At 41.8% G+C, this 19,573-nt stretch overlaps 1 protein-coding gene across 6 annotated transcripts in view; it reads left to right on the top strand.

Annotated features, from left to right (window-relative positions):
• Positions 1 to 19,573, top strand: part of CACNA2D3 (calcium voltage-gated channel auxiliary subunit alpha2delta 3) — a 900,236-nt gene that overhangs the window by 433,459 nt on the left and 447,204 nt on the right. For all 6 annotated transcript variants that reach the window (XM_059879667.1, XM_059879666.1, XM_059879665.1 and 3 more), the window contains one exon: positions 17,389 to 17,520. In XM_059879667.1, coding sequence (XP_059735650.1) covers positions 17,389 to 17,520 — 132 coding nt within the window. The remainder of the gene's footprint in view (positions 1 to 17,388; positions 17,521 to 19,573) is intronic.

The following is a 19,573-nucleotide window of genomic DNA, read 5'->3' as shown; positions in this document are numbered from 1 at the left end:
GAAGACTCTTGAGAGTCCCTTGGACTTCAAGGAGATCCATCTAGTCCATTCTAAAGGAGATCAGTCCTGGGTGTTCATTGGAAGGACTGATCCTGAAGCTGAAACTCCAGTACTTTGGCCACCTCATTTGAAGAGTTGACTCTTTGGAAAAGACTCTGATGGTGATGGACAGGGAGGCCTGGAGTGCTGCAATTCATGGGGTTGCAAAGGGTTGGACACGACTGAGTGACTGAACTGAACTGAACCAAAGAGACTGAATGTACTTCCCTGTTGGCTCAAGCGGTAAAGAATCCGCCTGCAATGCAGGATACACAAGAGACTTGGGTTTGATTCCTGGGTTGAGAAGATCCCCTGGAGGAGGGCATGGAAACCCACTCCAGTATTCTTGCTTGGAAAATCCCATGGACAGAGGAGACTGGTGGGCTAAGGTCCATGGGGTCACCAAGAGTTGGATGCGACTGAGCACCTTATGCGAAAGTCTTACTCATTTGAAAAGACCCTGATGCTGGGAAAGATTGAGGGCAGGAGGAGAAGGGGACGACAGAGGATGAGATGGCTGGATGGCATCACCGACTCAATGGACATGGGTTTGGGTGGACTCCAGGAGTTGGTGATGGACAGGGAGGCCTGGCGTGCTGTGGTTCATGGGGTCGCAAAGAGTAGGACACGACTGAGTGACTGAACTGAACTGAGCACACAAAGAGACAGGACAGCTGTTGTAATGTGTGGTCCTGGATTAGACCTGGGACTGTGGATGGAATTTAAATAAGATCTGTAGATGAGGTGCTAGTATCATATGAGGTGTGGTTTTGATTATTGGACTGTGGTTTAGTAAGAGGTTAACCTTTGGGGAAGTTTGGTAAAGTACATAAAGGGTATATGGGATTCTTTTTTTCCCACAATTTTTGCAAATGTTTTGAAGTCTGAAAGTATTGAAAAGTATTGAAAAATATTGAAAATAATGAAAAGTTGAAACAGTGATCCTGTTTGTTTATAGGAGAAAGATGAGAGAGAAAGGTTTGGGGGAATCATTTTGGACATGTCAAGAACAGCGAGCTGTTGAACTTGCTTATGCGTGTACATTTCTGTAGTGAAAACATAGGCTTTGTTTTTTTGTACACTGACACTTTTCTTTTTACACTTGTGAGGAAGTTATTTATCTTAAAGCAAATCCCTCCAAAGACTCTAGGTATGGAAAATACCACTCAGGAAAACAGACTTCTTTACTTCTCCCCATTTTCAGTGGAATGCTGTCCTTTATTACAGATGAGGGTGGTGTATATGTCTTGGTAAACTGATAAATGAAACAAAAAGGAAGGGTTTAAGTTGTGAAGGAGTACATACAGCACAATTAGAGTTTATACAAGCAAAATGTACAGAGAAGGGAGTAGATGGCTTTAACATCAGGATGTCAGCAGTGGTTATGAACAGAATTAGAGTGGTTTCAGTTTTCTCTCTGATCATAAGATTGTTTCAAATATTGAGTATATTTTTGTTAATTATGAGAAGTTATTTTTTAAGAGAAAGAATAAAACTGATGATTTCCATTCTCTTCCCCAAGAAAATAACTCTATATTTGGTCTAAGATTAAAAGCCCCAAGTGGAATCTTCTTATAGAATTCATTTATTATTACACTCTCTCACCAACTAGAACCAAGGCTTGGGCTGTTTCACTGTTCTCAGAGGTGGCCAGAGTGACAGCAGAGCCTGTTTTGGTGGTCTAGTCAGAGTCTGAAATATCCAACTGAGGAATAGTCCTTGGCTCAAGACCTCAAGAATTTTTTTTTTGAAACTCTGTCTGTATTTTGTTTATCAAAAGGTCTTTCGTATGTTTCTCTTTGGCACAATTAAGTAGATTTTAGAATTTGTAGCTGTGGGTCTGTAATATATTCATCCCAAGATGCCTTTGTGCATCTGTTATGTATTTCCATATTGTTTTTGCTAATAGTTTTGGAGAGATTTTAAACATTTGAACCTTTTTTTTTTCTCCTTTGTTTTAAAGACAGTGTCTGGAGAAAGTTAAGGACTCAGAAAGTTATTAATTTTTTTGTACTCCTAAGTGCCCTGTAGTCCACTACTTTCAAAACACAAGAGCCCATTTTTTCTTGTATTTCTTTTCTTTCCTTTTCTTCTTATATAGACTGTATTGTATTATTCAGAAGGATTGGATTGACCCTCTGGTAGGAATTTGTATTGATTCCATATGCTAACTAACTATGTCTTATTCTTTATTCAATTATGAGAGATAAGATCTCCATATATACATGGTAAATACATAATATGTTTTAGAGAACAAATATTGAACAACTTGAAATTAAATTAAATATTTGCTTTGAATAACATGTCTTCTCTTAAATAATTCTATATTTGATGATAAACTATTGTTCTGAAACAAACTTTATTATTCTCTCTTCACATCTTTTCTTATTCTTGTTGTGGAGTCCACTCATCTCATGACCTCACAGTGACTGGCTTGCCTTTTTTAAAAACATAGTTTATTTATTTTTTTAACTGTGCTTCATCTTTGTTGCTGCACACAGGATTTCTCTAGTTGCGGGAAACAGGGGCTGCTCTCTAGTTGCTGTGCTCGGGCTTCTTATCGTGCTGACTTCTCTTGTTGCTGAGCACAGGCTCTAGGCGCACGGGCTCCGGTGGTTTTAGCAATATGGTCTCAGCAGTGGCAGCTCGAGGGTTCTAGGGCGTGGGCTCAGTATTTGTGGCACAAGGGCTTAGTTGCCCCGTGGTTTGTGGAAGCTTTCCAGACCAGTTACCAAATCCATATCGCCTACACTGGCAGATGGACTCTTATCCATTGTACCACCAGAGAAGTCTCAAAGTAGCCTTTTTTTGTTTTGATCTTGTAAATTCTGACCTGGCATCATGGATGGTCCTTGCTTTGGGACATTCCATGAATAACATGACTTTCAGTTCTAACACATACTTTGTTATATTCTAATCATGTAAATGCTGTTGAAATAACATCAGCTTTATATTTGCATCCCCTTTAATTTACATACAAAATAGAACCAAGCTATTTAACAATGATCAAACAGACCAAAGGGTGAAATCATGGTAGATTAAATAAGAAAGCTGAATTCTATTGTATTTGCATAGATGGCTTCTCTTTTTACCTTCTATACTAAAATTATAATCAAATGTATTAGGACTCCAAAAAGTCACTGGAGTTTTAATTTACTCTACTTCTAGCAATTTAAAATATTTTGAAACTGTTTAATCAAACTGATTAAATAAACCACCATCGCTATATAAAAGTTTTAGCATCTTTATTGCTAGAAGACCTTCCTGAATAAATATTTCCACAAATAAGAAAATAATAAAGTTTGGACAACTAAAATTTTTAAGAAAAGATTTTTCATGCTTTGACTTGAAAGCATGCTCTTATTAAAACAATTCCAACTAAAATCTGTAAGTAGGTCTGTCCTTGAAAGCTTTGGCGATCAGCTTCCATTTCTGAAGACTGTCCTTGTCATACATCATTTTCGTAGCAGCTGGCTTTTTCCTTGGTGAAGTTGCTGTTAAATATGTATGGTCTGGTCGGTTTTATTTTAGTAGCAATAGCATTTTTTTCTTTTTCATTGTTATTTGTAGCATGTGATCTTCTGAACTTGATGCATTATTTCCCACAAAGCATTTCTTTCTCCCGTCTTTGATTTTTTTTTTCCCTTGTATCTCAAGAGATCTATCATTTGCATTAAACTTTCCTGATTATCTTTCTTCTGTCCGCCATGAACCTTTAGAACAGTGAACAAACTTTTTGTACCCTGGTGTGGTATGAAAATGCTTCACTTGGGGAATGATCCTGCCAGATTTAAATTATTTAACAGAATTAGTGCTTGGTGAAATCCCAAGTCACATGATTTTGTGGCCTCTGTGATGACTCTTTGGGTGTTTGTGACCATATTGAAAACTTGGAGGAGCTATTTCTGGTTTGGCACCCTGTCTTTCCTCTTCCTGGCAGTGCCACCCTGACCATCTTTCATGGCTGCTGGGCTTTAAATCAGACCCAAGACTTAGTGTGTTGAAGCAGATTTGATCAGTATGCCTCATTCTTCTCCAAGTTTTCTTTTTCATTTTTTAACCCTTTAATGTCTAGTGCACTTTATTATTTTTTAAAATTAACTTTTTAGAGTATAGTTGCTCTACAATGTTGTATTAGTTTCTACTGTACAGTGGAGAGAATCAACTGTATGTATACATATATCCCTCTCTTTTGTATTTCATTCCCATTTAGGTCACCACAGAGCACTGAGTAGGGTTCCATGAGCTATACAGTGGGTTCTCATTACTTACCTATTTTATATATAGTATCAATAATGTATGTATGTCCATCCCAGTTCATCCCACTCCCCCTTTCCCTTCCTGTTTTTGATTAGCTCAGGGATGGGCGTACAGTGGTCAAAGTCAATTAAAGTAAGTCATTTGAAAATCTCACATTCCACCTGTGAGTAGGGTGGGAAAATGTTGATGATTTAAGTGCCCCACCAATTCTCTGGCCCCATCAGAGGAAAGCTTGGAGATGCTGGGACAAGGGCTGCAGGGTACAAGGCTAGGATGTGTGATAAATAGGGTCTGAGGATAGAGCCAGCCCAGTGAGATACAGAATAGAAAGACAGAAACCAGAACCTTTATGAAACCATTGAGAATCTCTGGATGACCAACCTACCCTTGAAGCAGTTTGTACCCCTAAGCAGTTATATGGGCCAGAATTTTTAAACATATTTTAATTTGGCTATTTGGTTCCTTAAATTGGAGAGATTCCCAGCTTGAAGAAGTAGAGGATATATTGACATAATTACAGTAGAAACAGTCTTAAGTAGCATCCAGTTAAGCAATTTAGTGGATTAATTAATGTTCTCCATTTCTCCTCCCATCAATAAATCACTTTGGCTGAACATTCACAGCTAGCCATCTGCTCCTGATACTCAAAAGGCCATGGTTTTATATACAATGATTGGCTAAGTGTTAAAAGAAGATGTTTGATGTATTGTTATAAAATGATTCCTGATCCAATCCTTTTTGATTGTGCACATCATGATCACATCAGAGATCACACACACACACTTGCGCGTGCGCACACACACACACACACACATACGGAGTCACTGAGTTCCATTCCCTGTGGAATGGGATGGGTTATAAATGGAGTGTCTGTCCATTATGTCCTGCTGACAATATACTTACACATCTCTATACATTAATAAAAATAGTTCCTCTCAAAAATGATCCAGTTTGGATAATTATATGCTCATGCTAGTTACAAATCATGAAATAGAGTTAAACCTACAGCCTTTGATTTTTTACAATCTTATGTGACAAGAGAAGGACAGCATCAAGCACCCATCCCTGCCACTCAGGATGCAGTGTGTATTAGCCTCTGAAGATCCATAAACTCAGTCATTTGGTATTAGTTAATTGGGCCCACTGCTGTTGTTCAACAAGCCAAAAAAATAAATAAACAAATAAAGTTGATACCAGCATTTGTGGGGTGAATGAGGTCTGGTGGAAAGATGGCTGGTACATCCTTGTTATTAATTCTTGGCCAGCTTTGTTAGAAGCTGGCTTTATTCCTAGGGGACATCATGCTCTTTGGGACAAGTTTGAACTTCCAATGTTAGGGGTTGGGGTGGGAGTGAAGGGAGCTTATGACCTGAGTATCTTCACATGAAATTGAGCATCAAAAGCAAATTCCTATAATGTTTTAGCCATATGAACCCAGTTCCCTGGTGCCATATCCATCAAAACCACCTTGGCATGAAATTGGCTTCTTCCACGGAACTCTTGAGGGGGTGGATCGTCCCTGCAGCTTATTTGCAGAGAACATTGTCTGCGTCTTAGAGCATCTTTCTGCCCTTTCTCAGGCCTACTTCTGACTTCTTTTTATATACTTCTAGCAGTGTTAAGCTAGAAATGCCCTTGGTTATGTGACCACAACTATATTTTCTTATTCTTGGGGCTGAATGCCTTCAGGATTTTGTCAGTTTCAGAGCTAGAAGACATAGAGGATATATCATTTATATATATATATTTAAAGAAAACCCACAGTTTTCTTTATACAAGAAATGTGTTCACAGGTCACCTGTCACCCTTCTGGTGTAGGTGCTGTTAAGGTTGGGCTGAGAGTTGTCTAGGCAGGAAGCTGGGAGGTGATGAGCATGGCCGCATTGAGCCACCCGAGCTACGTTCATGGGCCGTACTCACATCTTCATCTGTTTCTGCCTAGTGCCTGTCTGATTCTTAGTGCTTATCTTTAAACCGACTCTCTTTATTTTATCTAAATACATTTAGCCTTGTTCCGAGTAATAATCTGTGTATCCATGGGTTTGATGTTTTGCTTAAAATTACTCTGATGTAACAAAATACACAAAGGCCAAAGTCTTTAAAGATTTCTTTGTCTTCTACCTGAAAGCACTTACCTGGGATGGCATATGGTGTGTGTTGTTTTGAGAAGGAGCTGAGGGCAAGGCATAAGCCCCTTCCCATCCATGGCTCAAAAAAAGGAGATTAAAATTTCTTTATTTTGCTATTTCAGTGGCTATATGTAGCTCTGATATGTAGCAGTAGCATTTCAAATTTGAGACAGGGTGCTCTGTCCTGGGAATTTAAAGGTAAATGAAGGAACAAAAGATTGTATTACTAGAGCTGGTCATTCTGATTTTCAAACCCCTGCATTAACTAAACCCCACCCCCCGCCTCCTCTTTCCTCACCCTGCCTCATCCAGTTATAAAGACCCCGGTTTCCAGCATCTCAAAGGATGATGTGATCCTGGTAAAGGGAGGAGAGTGTGTGTGCACCTCCATTATCTTGACTGTTCCCGTCCCCACTACCACTGAGTGGCATCTTAAATCAATGACAGACTAGATGTGGGCAGGACTTGCACTGAAATGCAGCTCAGAGAAGTTCTATGGTCCTCCTCAGGGCTCAGCTCAAATCTTCCTTCTGCTGTACCTTGTCTCCCAGAAGGTTCATATTTCCTTCTTCCTCACTCAAACTCATCTTTCATCCATATTCACCTCCATCTTTCATCCATATTCACCTCCATCTTTCCTACCCACAAGCTAGCTTTTCAGGCTTGTACCTTGTGACAGGTCTTAAAAGCAGTGCAGATTATTAATTCCTTACTGTGCCCCAACCTGGGCCTCTCTCAGAAGCCGAACTCAAGACTGCTTGTCATCTCTCCATATAAATCTAAGCAAATGCAGGAGAGTCAGCTCTCTGCCTTTGGAGGTTACAAACAAACAGCACAGTTAGGCTTGGCTCTGTCTGCCTTTCTGAGTGTCCGCAATCCACTTGCCTGCCTGCCTGTGGCTTCTGGACCCACTGCCTGGTGATATGCGGCCGTGTTTCCTCTGCAGCCTCTGCTCCCTCAGCCTCTGATTCAGCGCGTTCCTTTGTCCATCCCGCAGCTCTATGTCTTCACACCAGCAATATCCCTGACAGCTCCTTAATTGCTACACACATTTGTACAGTTCCCTGGCAATTATATTTCAGACCCTGTCAGGGTACCTGCTAGCCTCAGGGCTGTGTTTATATTAAATATCAATAAAAACCTGATAGCATCGGTGCAAATGGCAGGCTCACAAAATCATATTTTGCTGGGAGCCACAAGATGGAAGGAAGGAAGTATGTTTTAAATTCCTTTCTCTCTTCTGAAAGGTTGGGATGAGAGGAGACTTTCTGACTGAAAATCAGGAATGGGTTCGTACCAGATGATGAAAGCTGTATATTCTGTTCTCTAGTTGGGAGTTGTTTTTTATCGTGTGTGATTTATTTTAACATCAGTTTTCTCCAGCATTGTTTGTGTTGCTGTACTCTCACCCCCCACCATGGAACATAGAATAAGAATTCAAGTACCCTAGGTATTTTTAAATGCTTGTTGACTGAGTGGATAAGTTTATTTGGCTTTACTTTGCCGGGGAGGGGGCGGAGAATGTGTATTTGGGACAGAGGCCCAGGACTAAGTGTCTGTGAGCCCCACTCTACCCTCTACCCGCATCCCCTGCACCGCCTCCGCTGAGGGACACTTTAGGTGAAAAGGACCATCTAGCCCATCTCAGACGGTGTAGCTCTCCCCTCACAGAACCTCGGTTCTCCCATCCTTCAGCAATAGTATATGCCTTTCCAGGAGCTGTGATCATAAGGCACAGGCACGTAGAGCAGCCTGTAGCAGTGCCCAGAAAGAGTCTTGCTGAAGGTTTCCAAACCCAAATGCGTGGCCCAGGGCTTCTTCCTTTTCTTTTCCATGCTTCTTATGAATAAGTTCTATCAATTAGAGACATGCTGCAAGAATGGCTAGCAGGAATGTGCAGTCTGAGGACTGTTGCAGCAAAGAAATCAGTGTTAGCATATCTGTGACAATACATCTGCTGGAGGACAAACTCTTCCCTGTTTCCATCAGTAGATTTTTCCCACTTGTGCACTAAAGAACATGCTGGCTCCCTTTGGGGCAAATGCCCCCAGGATGCAGTGCTCTGGAGCACTGTCCTCCAGCCTTCCTGCTGTTGAGGACTCCCTGCTTGGATGCTGGGACAATGCAGAAGAAAGCTTCTACCTCTGGGATAAGTACCTGGCTTCAGAGCACAAAACATGTTTGGTGAGCTCGTCCTTCTGTATCAGTGGCTTCTCTCACTCTGCCATTCTGCCACCCTAGTGCAGGCATCATCTTGTGCCCCTGGAAGGGCAGCAGAAGCCTCTACACAGCCTTTCCACCCCCACCTTCCTGCCTCTGCTTGGTTGCTTTCTAAATGGCAGTAGTTTGTGCCTGCCTTCTCTTCAGACCTTCTAGGGGCCTCCATTGCTCCTGAGATGACCAACAGACTGCAGCCTAGGGTCTTCAAGGTCCTGCTAGGTTCTCATCCCGAACTGCCCCAACCCCTCACTAGCTTTTTGTCCTCTGAATTCCAGGTATTGAAATTTCAGTTGGCAATGGCAGGGCCACTCTGCCCCTTCCCCCTTTTAGTGCCTATTTATTTCTCAAATTCCAGCTTGATCAATGATATACTATGGAGACCTTGCCTAAGAATGTGTTCCCTAGCATCATGTTTTGCCCCTTCTGATACTAATCATGACTATAATCTTATATTTAATTAGATAATTATTGGATTCTCTGTTTTCCCCACTGGACTATACTTGCTACTGAGTTAAGGCTTTGCCTAGTTTCCCCCATTGCTTTGTCCCCAAATCCTAGCACAATGCCTGGCACATAGTAGTCATTCAACCACCTTTTTCTGAATGAATGAATTAATGAATGAATAAGTGCATACTGCATCCAGTACAGGAGCTAAATGCTTTGGAGAATGTTAGAAAACATGACATGATTTATACCCTTTAAATGGGTTGTCCAATGGCAGTAGGAACAGCTTCTATAAATGTCACAAGAGAAAAACATCAGTAAGATTGTTCAGGATGAGGGTGTGGGTATATGTTGGGAGCTGAAGGGGAACTGGATTTGGAAAGGGCTCCTGGGCCAGGCTAGAGCATCTTAGAGCACTGGGCAGTGAGATGTAGGCTCTGAGTGATGGATTAGCAGAAACTACGGAAACTTCTGGGTCAGGCTGTACGATCTGGCCTTGGATTTCAGCACAGATTTGCAATCAGGATGCCAAGTCCCAGGGAGCCGCAGCAAGGCTCTTGCAAAGCTGGTATTATGCTAGTACTTGTTGGTGGGAAAGGGGTGACAGTGTTCACCCTGTCTCTGAACCTGAGGTGAGTTTTATTCCCTTTCCAATCAGAGCAAATCTTCAGCTTTTTGTTAGAGGCCTCGAGGGAGACTTAGTTAATGGGACAAGATCACATGTCAAATGAGGTGTTTTACATTGATAATACCAGCTTAACTACAGTTTATCAGATGCGACTTTAGAATCCAAAGTCCCACAAGATATGCTTAGCTTCACTCTGGAGTGTCTTATCTAAGATTTTATGCCTTGTAAACATCCCCTCTGCAAGCAGCCCCCAAATCCAAATGCTGATGGTGTTGAAAGAGCTTCACTGTGGCTCTGCAGCAGAGGCCCCAAGGGGGACACGTTGGAGGACCCTTGCAGATGAACTCTACCTTATCTTCATCCACCATGTCCTCTTCAACTCCCTCACATGCCTGGAGCACTAGGTATGACGATATTTTGTCAGGGCCCCCAAGAAAGCCTGATCCCAGCCCCCTCCTCCAGGAACCGCCCACGTCATCTATTAGGTGAGAGCTGGGGGCAGACAGCCTGCTCCGTGCTTCAGTGTTGCCTGGTGTCTAGACGCACCTCTCATGCCTTCCTTTCCACCTCATACTGTCTGGTGGGTAGTAAATAGAGTTCAAGGCCTCTTTCTGCTCTTCTTCCATTTAATAGCTTGGATACAACACGGAATTTAGCTGATCTCTACCTTGAGCAGGTGATGTACTGGGACAGTGGACTTCAGGACTCTCAGAATCAGTTTCCTTATCTTTAAAATGGAACTAGAAAGAGTTTGTAACTGTTCAGCACAGTGCATGGCATGCTGTAAATGTGCCAGACCTGGCAGTCTCTGCTGCCATCCTTATCATTGTTACTTTGATTTCTATCTCATAATATTTCTATTTCATAATTTGCTTTTTCTTAGTATCTCTGACAAAGACTTGGGAATGGTTTATTCCAAGGGGATAACAAGTGACAAGGAGGAAGAAACACAAATTTCTCCACAAAATTTAAATATGTTGAAGGAGGACTACTTAAAGTTGCTATATTTAACAAACAATTTCAGTCACTAATGTGAAATCCCACTGGGGAATGAGCCCTGAAGTCTAGCAGGACAACAGACTGCAAGTCTAGAGTTTAGGTTTTGCCAAACTGGTTCCCCAACTCTTTTTGCTCCCCAACTCCATCCAGATGGTTCAGCCCTGGACCGTGAATCTTTCTTATCCATCTCATCCCAGGACTGCCAGGAAATGCCTCCAGATTTGTGAAAAGCAGGCTGCATTTAATATTGTAACACATCTAAGTTTTAGAGGAAGGATAAATGTTTGGCTAATAAATCTATTTTATAATTCAACACACATTAAGGGCTATTTTCCAGTACACATTAAGTGCTTGATAATTAGCATCAAAAGTATTCATTATTTAATCTCTTACCTGTTTAGAATGAACCAAAGATGTCATTTGCTTGCTGAAATGGGAGACATGAAACCTCTCCAGCCATTCTCCTCTTGAATCTGGTCTAACATGCAGTGCTAAGGAAAGCTGTGTGGACTTAGTGCCCCTGGCAGTTCCTTTGCTGGTATAATTTCATATCCAGGAGTCACACACCTTTAAAGACATTTAGGAAAGCCCCAAATCCTTCTTCCAGCTTGTTCAAGGAAGGAAATAAATACCGTCTTTAGAAGGGCCATACTTTAGAAACACAGTTGAACATGAATTCAGTCCCTTTCTTTTTAACAATGGTTTTTGGGTAAAAGTAGTTTGTAATTCTAACTGTTCATGTATGCTCAGATTCTCTAGAAATGGACCCATATTTTGTGGTAGAAAATGGCAAGTTTCACACAGTACTGCTGATTCACTGTAGAATAAATGATACTGAAAAAAAGGATGGAGGGAGTATCAGGTAACTTTGAAGTCTGGAGAGGAAACTCAAATAGTAAGGCATCCATAAAGATCCTGATTGCTGGAAGAGTGTGTCCTGGAAAAAAGGACGAAGGCTATGCTGGCTATAGATTTTAGAAGAAAAGAAATTTGATTTTGGAACCACAAATAAAAGCATGATGGGCCTTGGCACTGGTGGCGCACAGATTATGTCTGTTAGAAAATGTACAATTGGCAGAAAACTTACCGAGCTGCTGAAATCCTCACCACAGCCTGCCCACCTCTCCCATCCCATCCTGTACTCTCGTTTTTGCTCACAAGTCTCCAGCAACACTCCTAGCTTTACTGTTTTGCTCCCCAAGACACAGGCTTCTTCTCTGCTCTGAACATTAGAACTTGCTATTCCCTTTGCCTGGAGAGCTTTTGCTCCCAAGGAGGTTTTGATCTGATTCCTTTTTAGCATTCAGGTGTCTCCTTGAAGAGGTCATTTTTGACCACCCAATTTGAGTAACTCCTCTTCCCCTGACTAATCACATAAGGTAACTCTCAACTCTACCATCCCTTTTAATTTTCTTCATCACACCAATTTCTATTTTGAATTCTTATATCCTTTTCCTTGTCTCCCCTCCTCAGATTGAAATGTTAGCTATATCATCTGTCTGCTTCAGTGCCGAATACCTGAGATAGTAGATGCTCAATAAATATTCATTGACTGAACAAATGGAAGAGTCATCAAGAGTGCCTGGCCCTGAAAATTTGAGGAAGGGAGGAAGATACATAGGTAGAACCTTACCTGGGTGGTCCTAGGACAGCTGGACTACCCTGGGTGGGGTGTCAGGGGCTCACCACCGAGCTGCAGCTGATGATGTACCCACTGACAGTTTTGGAGCCCTCCTGCTGCTGAGCACTTTGTATCACCAATTCTTGAGGGAGGCCTGCTCTCATTTGCTTTCTACAGATGAAGACACTGAGACTCAGGGAAGTTAAGTCCCAGATACAGGCCATTAGCTAACAAGTATTGAGTGAGGTCTTAAACCTGAGATTCCAGCTCCAGAGTCTGAGTTCCAGGCTGGTGACTGCACCAGTACTGCTCACAGGCACACTGCAGAGAACAGGGAGGAAAGTTGGGAGTCATCTCAGAACCTTATTTGTTTGCTAAAACATGGAGGAAATACTGGTCACTATTTATGGAGTATTCTATATGTGCCAATTGCTGTGCTAAGTGCTGTACATACGTGAATTTGCTTGAGGCTGATCGTCTCAGGGCACAGGAAGATGGAACTTGGGACTGAAATGCGATGGCTACTCATTTACAGACCTGGAACTAAAAGGAAATGTGTGTGTGTGTGTATGTGTGTGTGTATGTGTGTAAGGGGAGTGTGCAGAAAGAAAGCCATCTGCAACATGAGGTGACCTCTATGTAGCAATGTGCAAGCTTGAGAGGAAAGCGCCTATGAGAGCAGTTATTTAGGGGAAATAAAAAAGGAAGCTACTAATATGATTTTTGATAGGTTGTATGATACATTATAAAGACAGACCAGGGATGTGTGAATGCTTTTCAGATACAAATTTCAAATTGATCAGTGTGGTGTGGGACTGTTACTCTCTAAACATCTGCTAGTAGTCTGTTTTACTAAAAGCTGAGCAGCTGATAAATTTTTGACTGGCATCAGAAGTATTTTAATCTCTCAGAAAGTAGAGGAAACAGGAGGAGGAACTGCTGTTGCTGGAGTTGATATTGACCACTATGCGTCTTAAATCAATACGGAATGGACAGGGACATTGGAGAAAATGAACATGTTATGTGGAATTCACTGTATTGAGTAAAGAGCCTGGGCATTGACGCAACACTAAACATTAAGGGAAATGATTTGAATCCAATTTGGTACACTACAGGTAGGATCCATTGAAAGAGGTCAGGAAGAATTGTAAGCCCGTAAAATGATAATGCAGACATGAAAATCTGAATCGTTCCCATAAAGAGGAAAAGGGAGAAAGCCCTTAAACATCCTTCACTAGGAAAAAAGACTGCACGTATCAAACTCAGATGTTAAAAACTGTACATTAACAACCATGGCATATGGGTATGTTGTATAGGAGAATTAAGAGAGTGTGAGGACATGCAGTGTATTGATAGTGGTCTCTAAAGGTGGCCTCTATGTTCAAGTCCTAACCTCTGGTACATCTTGCAAATATGACCATATTTGGAAATAGGGTCTTTGCAGATATAATTAAACTAAAGCTTTTGAGATGAGATCATCTTGAATTTTAGGGTGGACCCCAAATCTAGTGACTGGTTTTCTTAAAGATAAAAGAGATTTGACCCAGAAATAGACCTGCAGAGGCCAAGTGAAGATGGAGGCAGAAATTGGAGTTATGTGTTTATCAGGCAAGAAGTGTCAAGGGTTGCTGGCTACTACCAGGAGCTGGGAGGGAGGCAGGGAACAGATTCTCCGCCAAGCCTCCAGAAGGAACCAACCCTGCAGACACCTTGATTTTGGAGTCTTGACCTCTGGAGTAGATTTCTGTTATTTTAAGCCCCTGCCATACCCCCACCCAAATTTCTGGTAATTTCTTTCAGCAGCTATAGGAAATTAATACAGTCCATTAAACCCTATAAATTAGGGGTGAGGGTAAAGCCTCAAACTCAGATTAATCTAAGACTCCTGAAGAATCCTAACTGAAGCAGAGGGAACTTTTAACAAATTTTGAAACAAAGCACAAACAAGGGAAAAGGTAAAGCTGCTTGCTTAGGAGGATGCCGTCACTTTTACAGGCGGCCATGAGAAAGCAAATTGATCAGCACCCAGAGAGGGAACATCTGAAAGGCTGCCGGTCCGCACCCCAGTGTAGTGTTCCCCTCCTCCTCTGTAGACAGTGGAAGGATCTGGGGACCTGGGTACTCAGGGTACAATGTGTAGCACTGACCCTTTGAGCTACTTCACTTTCACTTTCTGTCAGTCAGTGCTATTGAGAAAATCATTTTTAACTTGTCTTTTTTAAAAAACTAAATATTTAGATGAAGGCTCCATTTAATAATGTCACAGTTTTCCTTTTTTTTTTTTTCATCTCTTAGATGACTGTAGCAATGGACAGCAGTTCTAGATTTTCCCTTCTATTAAAATTACTTGCTAAACAGGCTTGCAAAATCAATACACTGATTATTTCACAAGCCCGAGGAAGTCTTCTTTCAAATATTTGATCATACAGTATGTGTAACACAGCCTCTATTTTAACGAGGCTATATTTTTTTTACTGATTCTACTCCCATTGTTCACCATACCCTTGGAAAACCAAAGCCCCCTTTTCTTAAAGAGGCATAAGTTCGGTGCAAGTTGTGGTGGTCAGATGAAGTGGGTGAAATGATCCTCAGATACTACAATTCTTTTTGCATTTCTGAAGGTGCTCACAGTTCCCAGAGGGAGGAGCAATCTTAATAGGTTACTAGGGCCCCCTGGAGACACGGGAAGCCTTTTACTACCACCAGAGAAACCATGCTCAAGAAAAAATGGTCTAACTGGAAGATGGTGAACTCCTTAACATGTTGAAACACAGAGAGCTACTGAAGTGGAATTTTTGCTTCTAATTTGTGGGAAGGTTTTATAATTGAGGTCATTGATGGATGAGACAAAGAACTGTGGATTTTTCAATGTCATTATTGTATTTGCACCTTTGTGGATTAATTTAAGTGGCTTTCACAGCAAGGAGTGAGTTACAGTAATTATTGTCAAGCTTGGACAAGAACAATAATGCACCACATTTTCCAAAATGGTGAGGATAAAGTCTTACTCAAAATTACCTTGCAGGAAAAAGTTGATTGTTTTCACTCTCAGTCTAGGATGTGGTTTGTTATAGTTTACAAGAGTTAGAGTATTTACCCCTTGAGATGAAAGTTAGAATCCCAATGGCCTGTTTAATCTGGGTAAGTGGTCTGAAAGAATGAGACAGGCTGGAGGTGAGACAGTAAGACAAGGTGCCATGTCTGTCCACTGAGTTAGACTCATATCTTGAGCTGTGTCTTGCCCTCAACCTCTTAGAGGGAATCAACTGGCAAAGGCAGGCAGCCGGGGCAGAGGAGTGGTGAGTACCAATACCAACAGTGAGCTGTCTTGCAGTGTGGGTAATTTATATAAGCATTTCTAGAGTTGCTTTGCTTGTTGGCTTGCTGTGTGACTTGACTGGACTGATAGAATTTGTCCCCTTTCCCATTGTCTGCGAAGTATGGAAGGATTTTGAAATGAGGATGCCACAGTGGGATTGCTGTGATTCACAGTCCCACAGGGATTCTGGTGAGGGTGCTGGACTCCAGGGCAATGGACTGGCTCCACTGATGGCTTTATGAATGTCTGTCGCCATTAATCCATTTTTGTCAATGTTTGTGGTTTTTTTAAGATTTTATTTATTTTATTTTTTGGCTGTTATGGGTCTTTTTCACTGCACACAGGCTTTCTCTAGTTGTGATGAGCTGAAGCTACTCTTCATTGCTGTGCGTGGGCTTCCCTTGCTGTGAAGCACAGCTCTAGGTATGCTTCAGTAGTTGCGGTTCACAGGCTCTAGAGCATGGGCTCAGTAGTTGTGGTGCACTGGCTTAATTCCTAATCCTAACCTGCATTATGGAGAAGGCAATGGCACCCCACTCCAGTATTCTTGCCTGGAAAATCCCATGGATAGAGGAGCCTGGTGGGCTGCAGTCCATGGCGTCGCTAGGAGTTGGACACGACTGAGTGACTTCACTTTCACTTTTCACTTTCATGCATTGGAGAAGGAAACGGCAACCCACTCCAGTGTTCTTGCCTGGAGAATCCCAGGGACGGGGGAGCATGGTGGGCTGTCATCTCTGGGGTCACACAGAGTCGGACATGACTGAAGCGACTTAGCAGCAACCCGTATTATACTGGGAGTGGACAATTATCTATTCTCTTATAACAAAATTCTGCCAAGTGTTTCATCATTTTGAAATAGAATCTTCTAAGGTTAAAGAAAAGTGTCCACTTAAAGAGCATCCTCAGTTGGATCAGAAATACAAGAAATATTTGCTTATTTTCTGTCTTTGTCTTCACTCTGAATTCTCATCTGTGGACAAAAGGCAAGGGGTTATCTTTGGACTGCTAAGGATGAGGAAAAGAGATTTTCTCATGGATTCACAGGGCAGAAGAGTAGACAGCTGTATGGAATTGGAGAACAACCTTTGTTTTATTCATCCATCCATTCATTTCTTTATCCATCCAACATTTCTGGCGTTTCTGCCATGTGCTGGTCAAAGGTGTACAGCAGGCTACCAAAGCAAGATGATTCCTGCCCTTACGGAGCTCATAATCTGCTGAACAGAAGAAGTAGAGAGATTTAGTTGTGTAATTCCAATTTATTTATTTTTGAAACAAACTTTTATGTTAGAGGTGGAGAGAACTGAAACAGGACTGTGTTGACTTAGGTGATAGCAGTGACAGAAAACACATTTTTCCTGTTTTTAATGCTGAGTTCGGACTCAGGAGCCAAAACGCAGAGCAGAGTGCTAAGGTCTGTCTTTCTTTCTAAGGAACTATTTGCTCAGCCAGATTCAAAGTTACCCAAAAAGGGATGTGCCTTTCAAGGAGTTATAAACAGAGGCTCCTGGGTGGCTTGGCGGGTTCAAGCAGGATGGGGAAGCCCTAATGTATGCAATTCCTAGGAGCTAACCATTTTGGGAGGTCTTAACTTTCTTCACATCTTCCTGCCGGATAGCCCCCGTGGTGATATCTGTCAGCTGTATGAAATGCCATCTGGGTTCAGTTTCACCTTGGTTACGTAACATTTCTCTTCTTTCTCTCTTCCACCTCTGTTTTTCTCCAGATCCAGCAATTGTCAATGGAGTTTACTGGTCCGAATCCCTAAACAAAGTTTTTGTGGATAACTTTGATCGTGACCCAAGTCTCATATGGCAGTACTTTGGAAGTGCAAAGGGCTTTTTTAGGCAGTATCCAGGTGAGTGTCCCTGCATTGAGAATTACAATTCAAGTTACTGATTCTGTGTTATTTTCCTTTAGGGTTCAGGGTTAAAAGTTTTTTTCTCTTCCCTTAGGAGAAAATGAAAGATTAAATTCAAATATTTTACATCTGTTGACAGAGTACAGGACAGGAATGCCGTGTGGCATCTGCATATGTGTGCACACCCCCATAAGGACCTACATGTCATTTCAGCGTCTTTCTCAATAGAGCAGTTCATAGATTCACCACCAAAAGTGAGGAACTGGGGTGTGAAACATACCATACTTGATCTTTCTGCACAAGAGATTGCTTTTATTGCTATTACTGTTATCGTTGTTATTACCAGGGACAGGAGAAAGCCGTGATCAGCTGAGTTGAATTCCAACTGAAAAATGTAAGAAATGGAAACATTTGAGCTTAGGTTTCCCCACTCCACGGCTAAGAGGAAGAGGTTGAAATGGCCAGAGCACTACTGATGTCAGTGCCTCCAGAGCACCCGCAGACAATCCACCATGACTTGGGAACAAGTGTTCCTTCTGTGGCCTTCACAGGCCTCTGCTTTGCAATAGGAATGTAATACTGGCTAGGTTTAAATTGTAATTAAAAAAGGAAGAAAAAAAAAAAGGAAGTTTTAATTTTGCTTACAAGTTGTGAAACAGGACTGGAGGCTGCAATTGTGCCAGCATCACAGCTGTAGAAATTAACAAGCTCAACCTAAAAGAAGGAAAAAAAAAAATGCCCTGCATAATCTTGGAGCAATTAAGTAGAGTCTTTTATGTTTTCATTAAGTAAGACTAGGCACCTGATGTCTTCTCACTTTGAGGCTCTGAGACTGCCAGCCTCCGCCTGCAGGAGCTGTTTGCCCTGCGCACAGCATCTGTCCCCTGGGACTTGCCTGCCGAGTGCCTGCTTTGCCAGATTAGTCAACATTTCCCAAGAGCTGTGTTCAGCAGGGCATGCATGGTTCCTCCTGGAGCTCACAGAAATTTAAACAATAAGCATCCTATTAAAGATAACATTATAATAAACAGTGGTCTATTAAAGTTCCAGTGTCACCAAATTGCAATCTGCTCTGATACACTCAACAGCGAGTAAATTTAATGCAGATGTGAAAATAGAGCATGGTGGGGGGCTGATCCATCAGGAAGCCACAGGAACAACTTAACGCGGCATACGCAGCATTTGAATGAAGGTGGAGTAAATAAGAAAAAAACACAGATTATCTATTGTCTCCACCAGCAGGAAGTCTTCAAACTGAATTCAAAAGTTTCTAATTTGAAATTTGATAATAGAGATGTATTAGTCATCTTGGGCTGCCATAACAAAATACCACAGACGAGGTGTTTGCGATTTAAACAATAGACATTTATTTCTCATTGTTTTTGAGGCTGGGAAGACCAAGATGAAGATTTGGCTCTTGATGAGACCCCTCTTTTTGGCTTACAGATGGCTGCTTCTCCCTGTGTCCTAACATGGGAGAGAGAAGAAGCTCTAGTTTTTCTTACTCTTTCTGGTAGGACACTAATCCCATCATGGGGGCTCCAGTCTCATGACTTCATCCAAACCTATTCGCAAAGACAGTTACCTCTTAATATCAGAACATAGGGGTTCTTCAACCTATGAATGTTGCTGGACACAAACATTCAGTCCATAACAAAAGAAAATCCTCATAAAGGGTTTATCTAACGTTGTTCAGTCGCTAAGTCGCGTCCGATTCTTTGTGACCCCATGGACTGCAGCATGCCAGGCTCCTCTGTTCTCCACTGTCTCCCAGAGTTTGCTCAAATTCATGTTCTTAGGAGAGATTAATTTGTGTACAAGATTTTTATCAGTCACAATCTGAATAGTTGACGCAGAAACGCTTACAGTTCTTTTATGACATTTGTGGCAGAATTCTGACTTTGTAAAATTCTGCATATTTTCTGTGTGAATAAAGACGTGTGTCACAGTCCTCCAAAGGGCTTCACTGCCCTGATACACGTCAGGGCTCACTCTGTGCCTGGTGTTGAACAGAGTACTCCTCTTGTCTCCTGAACGTAAAATGATGTTA

This window comes from Bos taurus, chromosome 22 (assembly GCF_002263795.3).
Source record: "Bos taurus isolate L1 Dominette 01449 registration number 42190680 breed Hereford chromosome 22, ARS-UCD2.0, whole genome shotgun sequence".
NCBI classification, from domain to species: domain Eukaryota; kingdom Metazoa; phylum Chordata; class Mammalia; order Artiodactyla; family Bovidae; genus Bos; species Bos taurus.
Note: the sequence above shows the minus strand (reverse complement) of the source record. Positions and strands in the feature narration are given on the sequence as shown.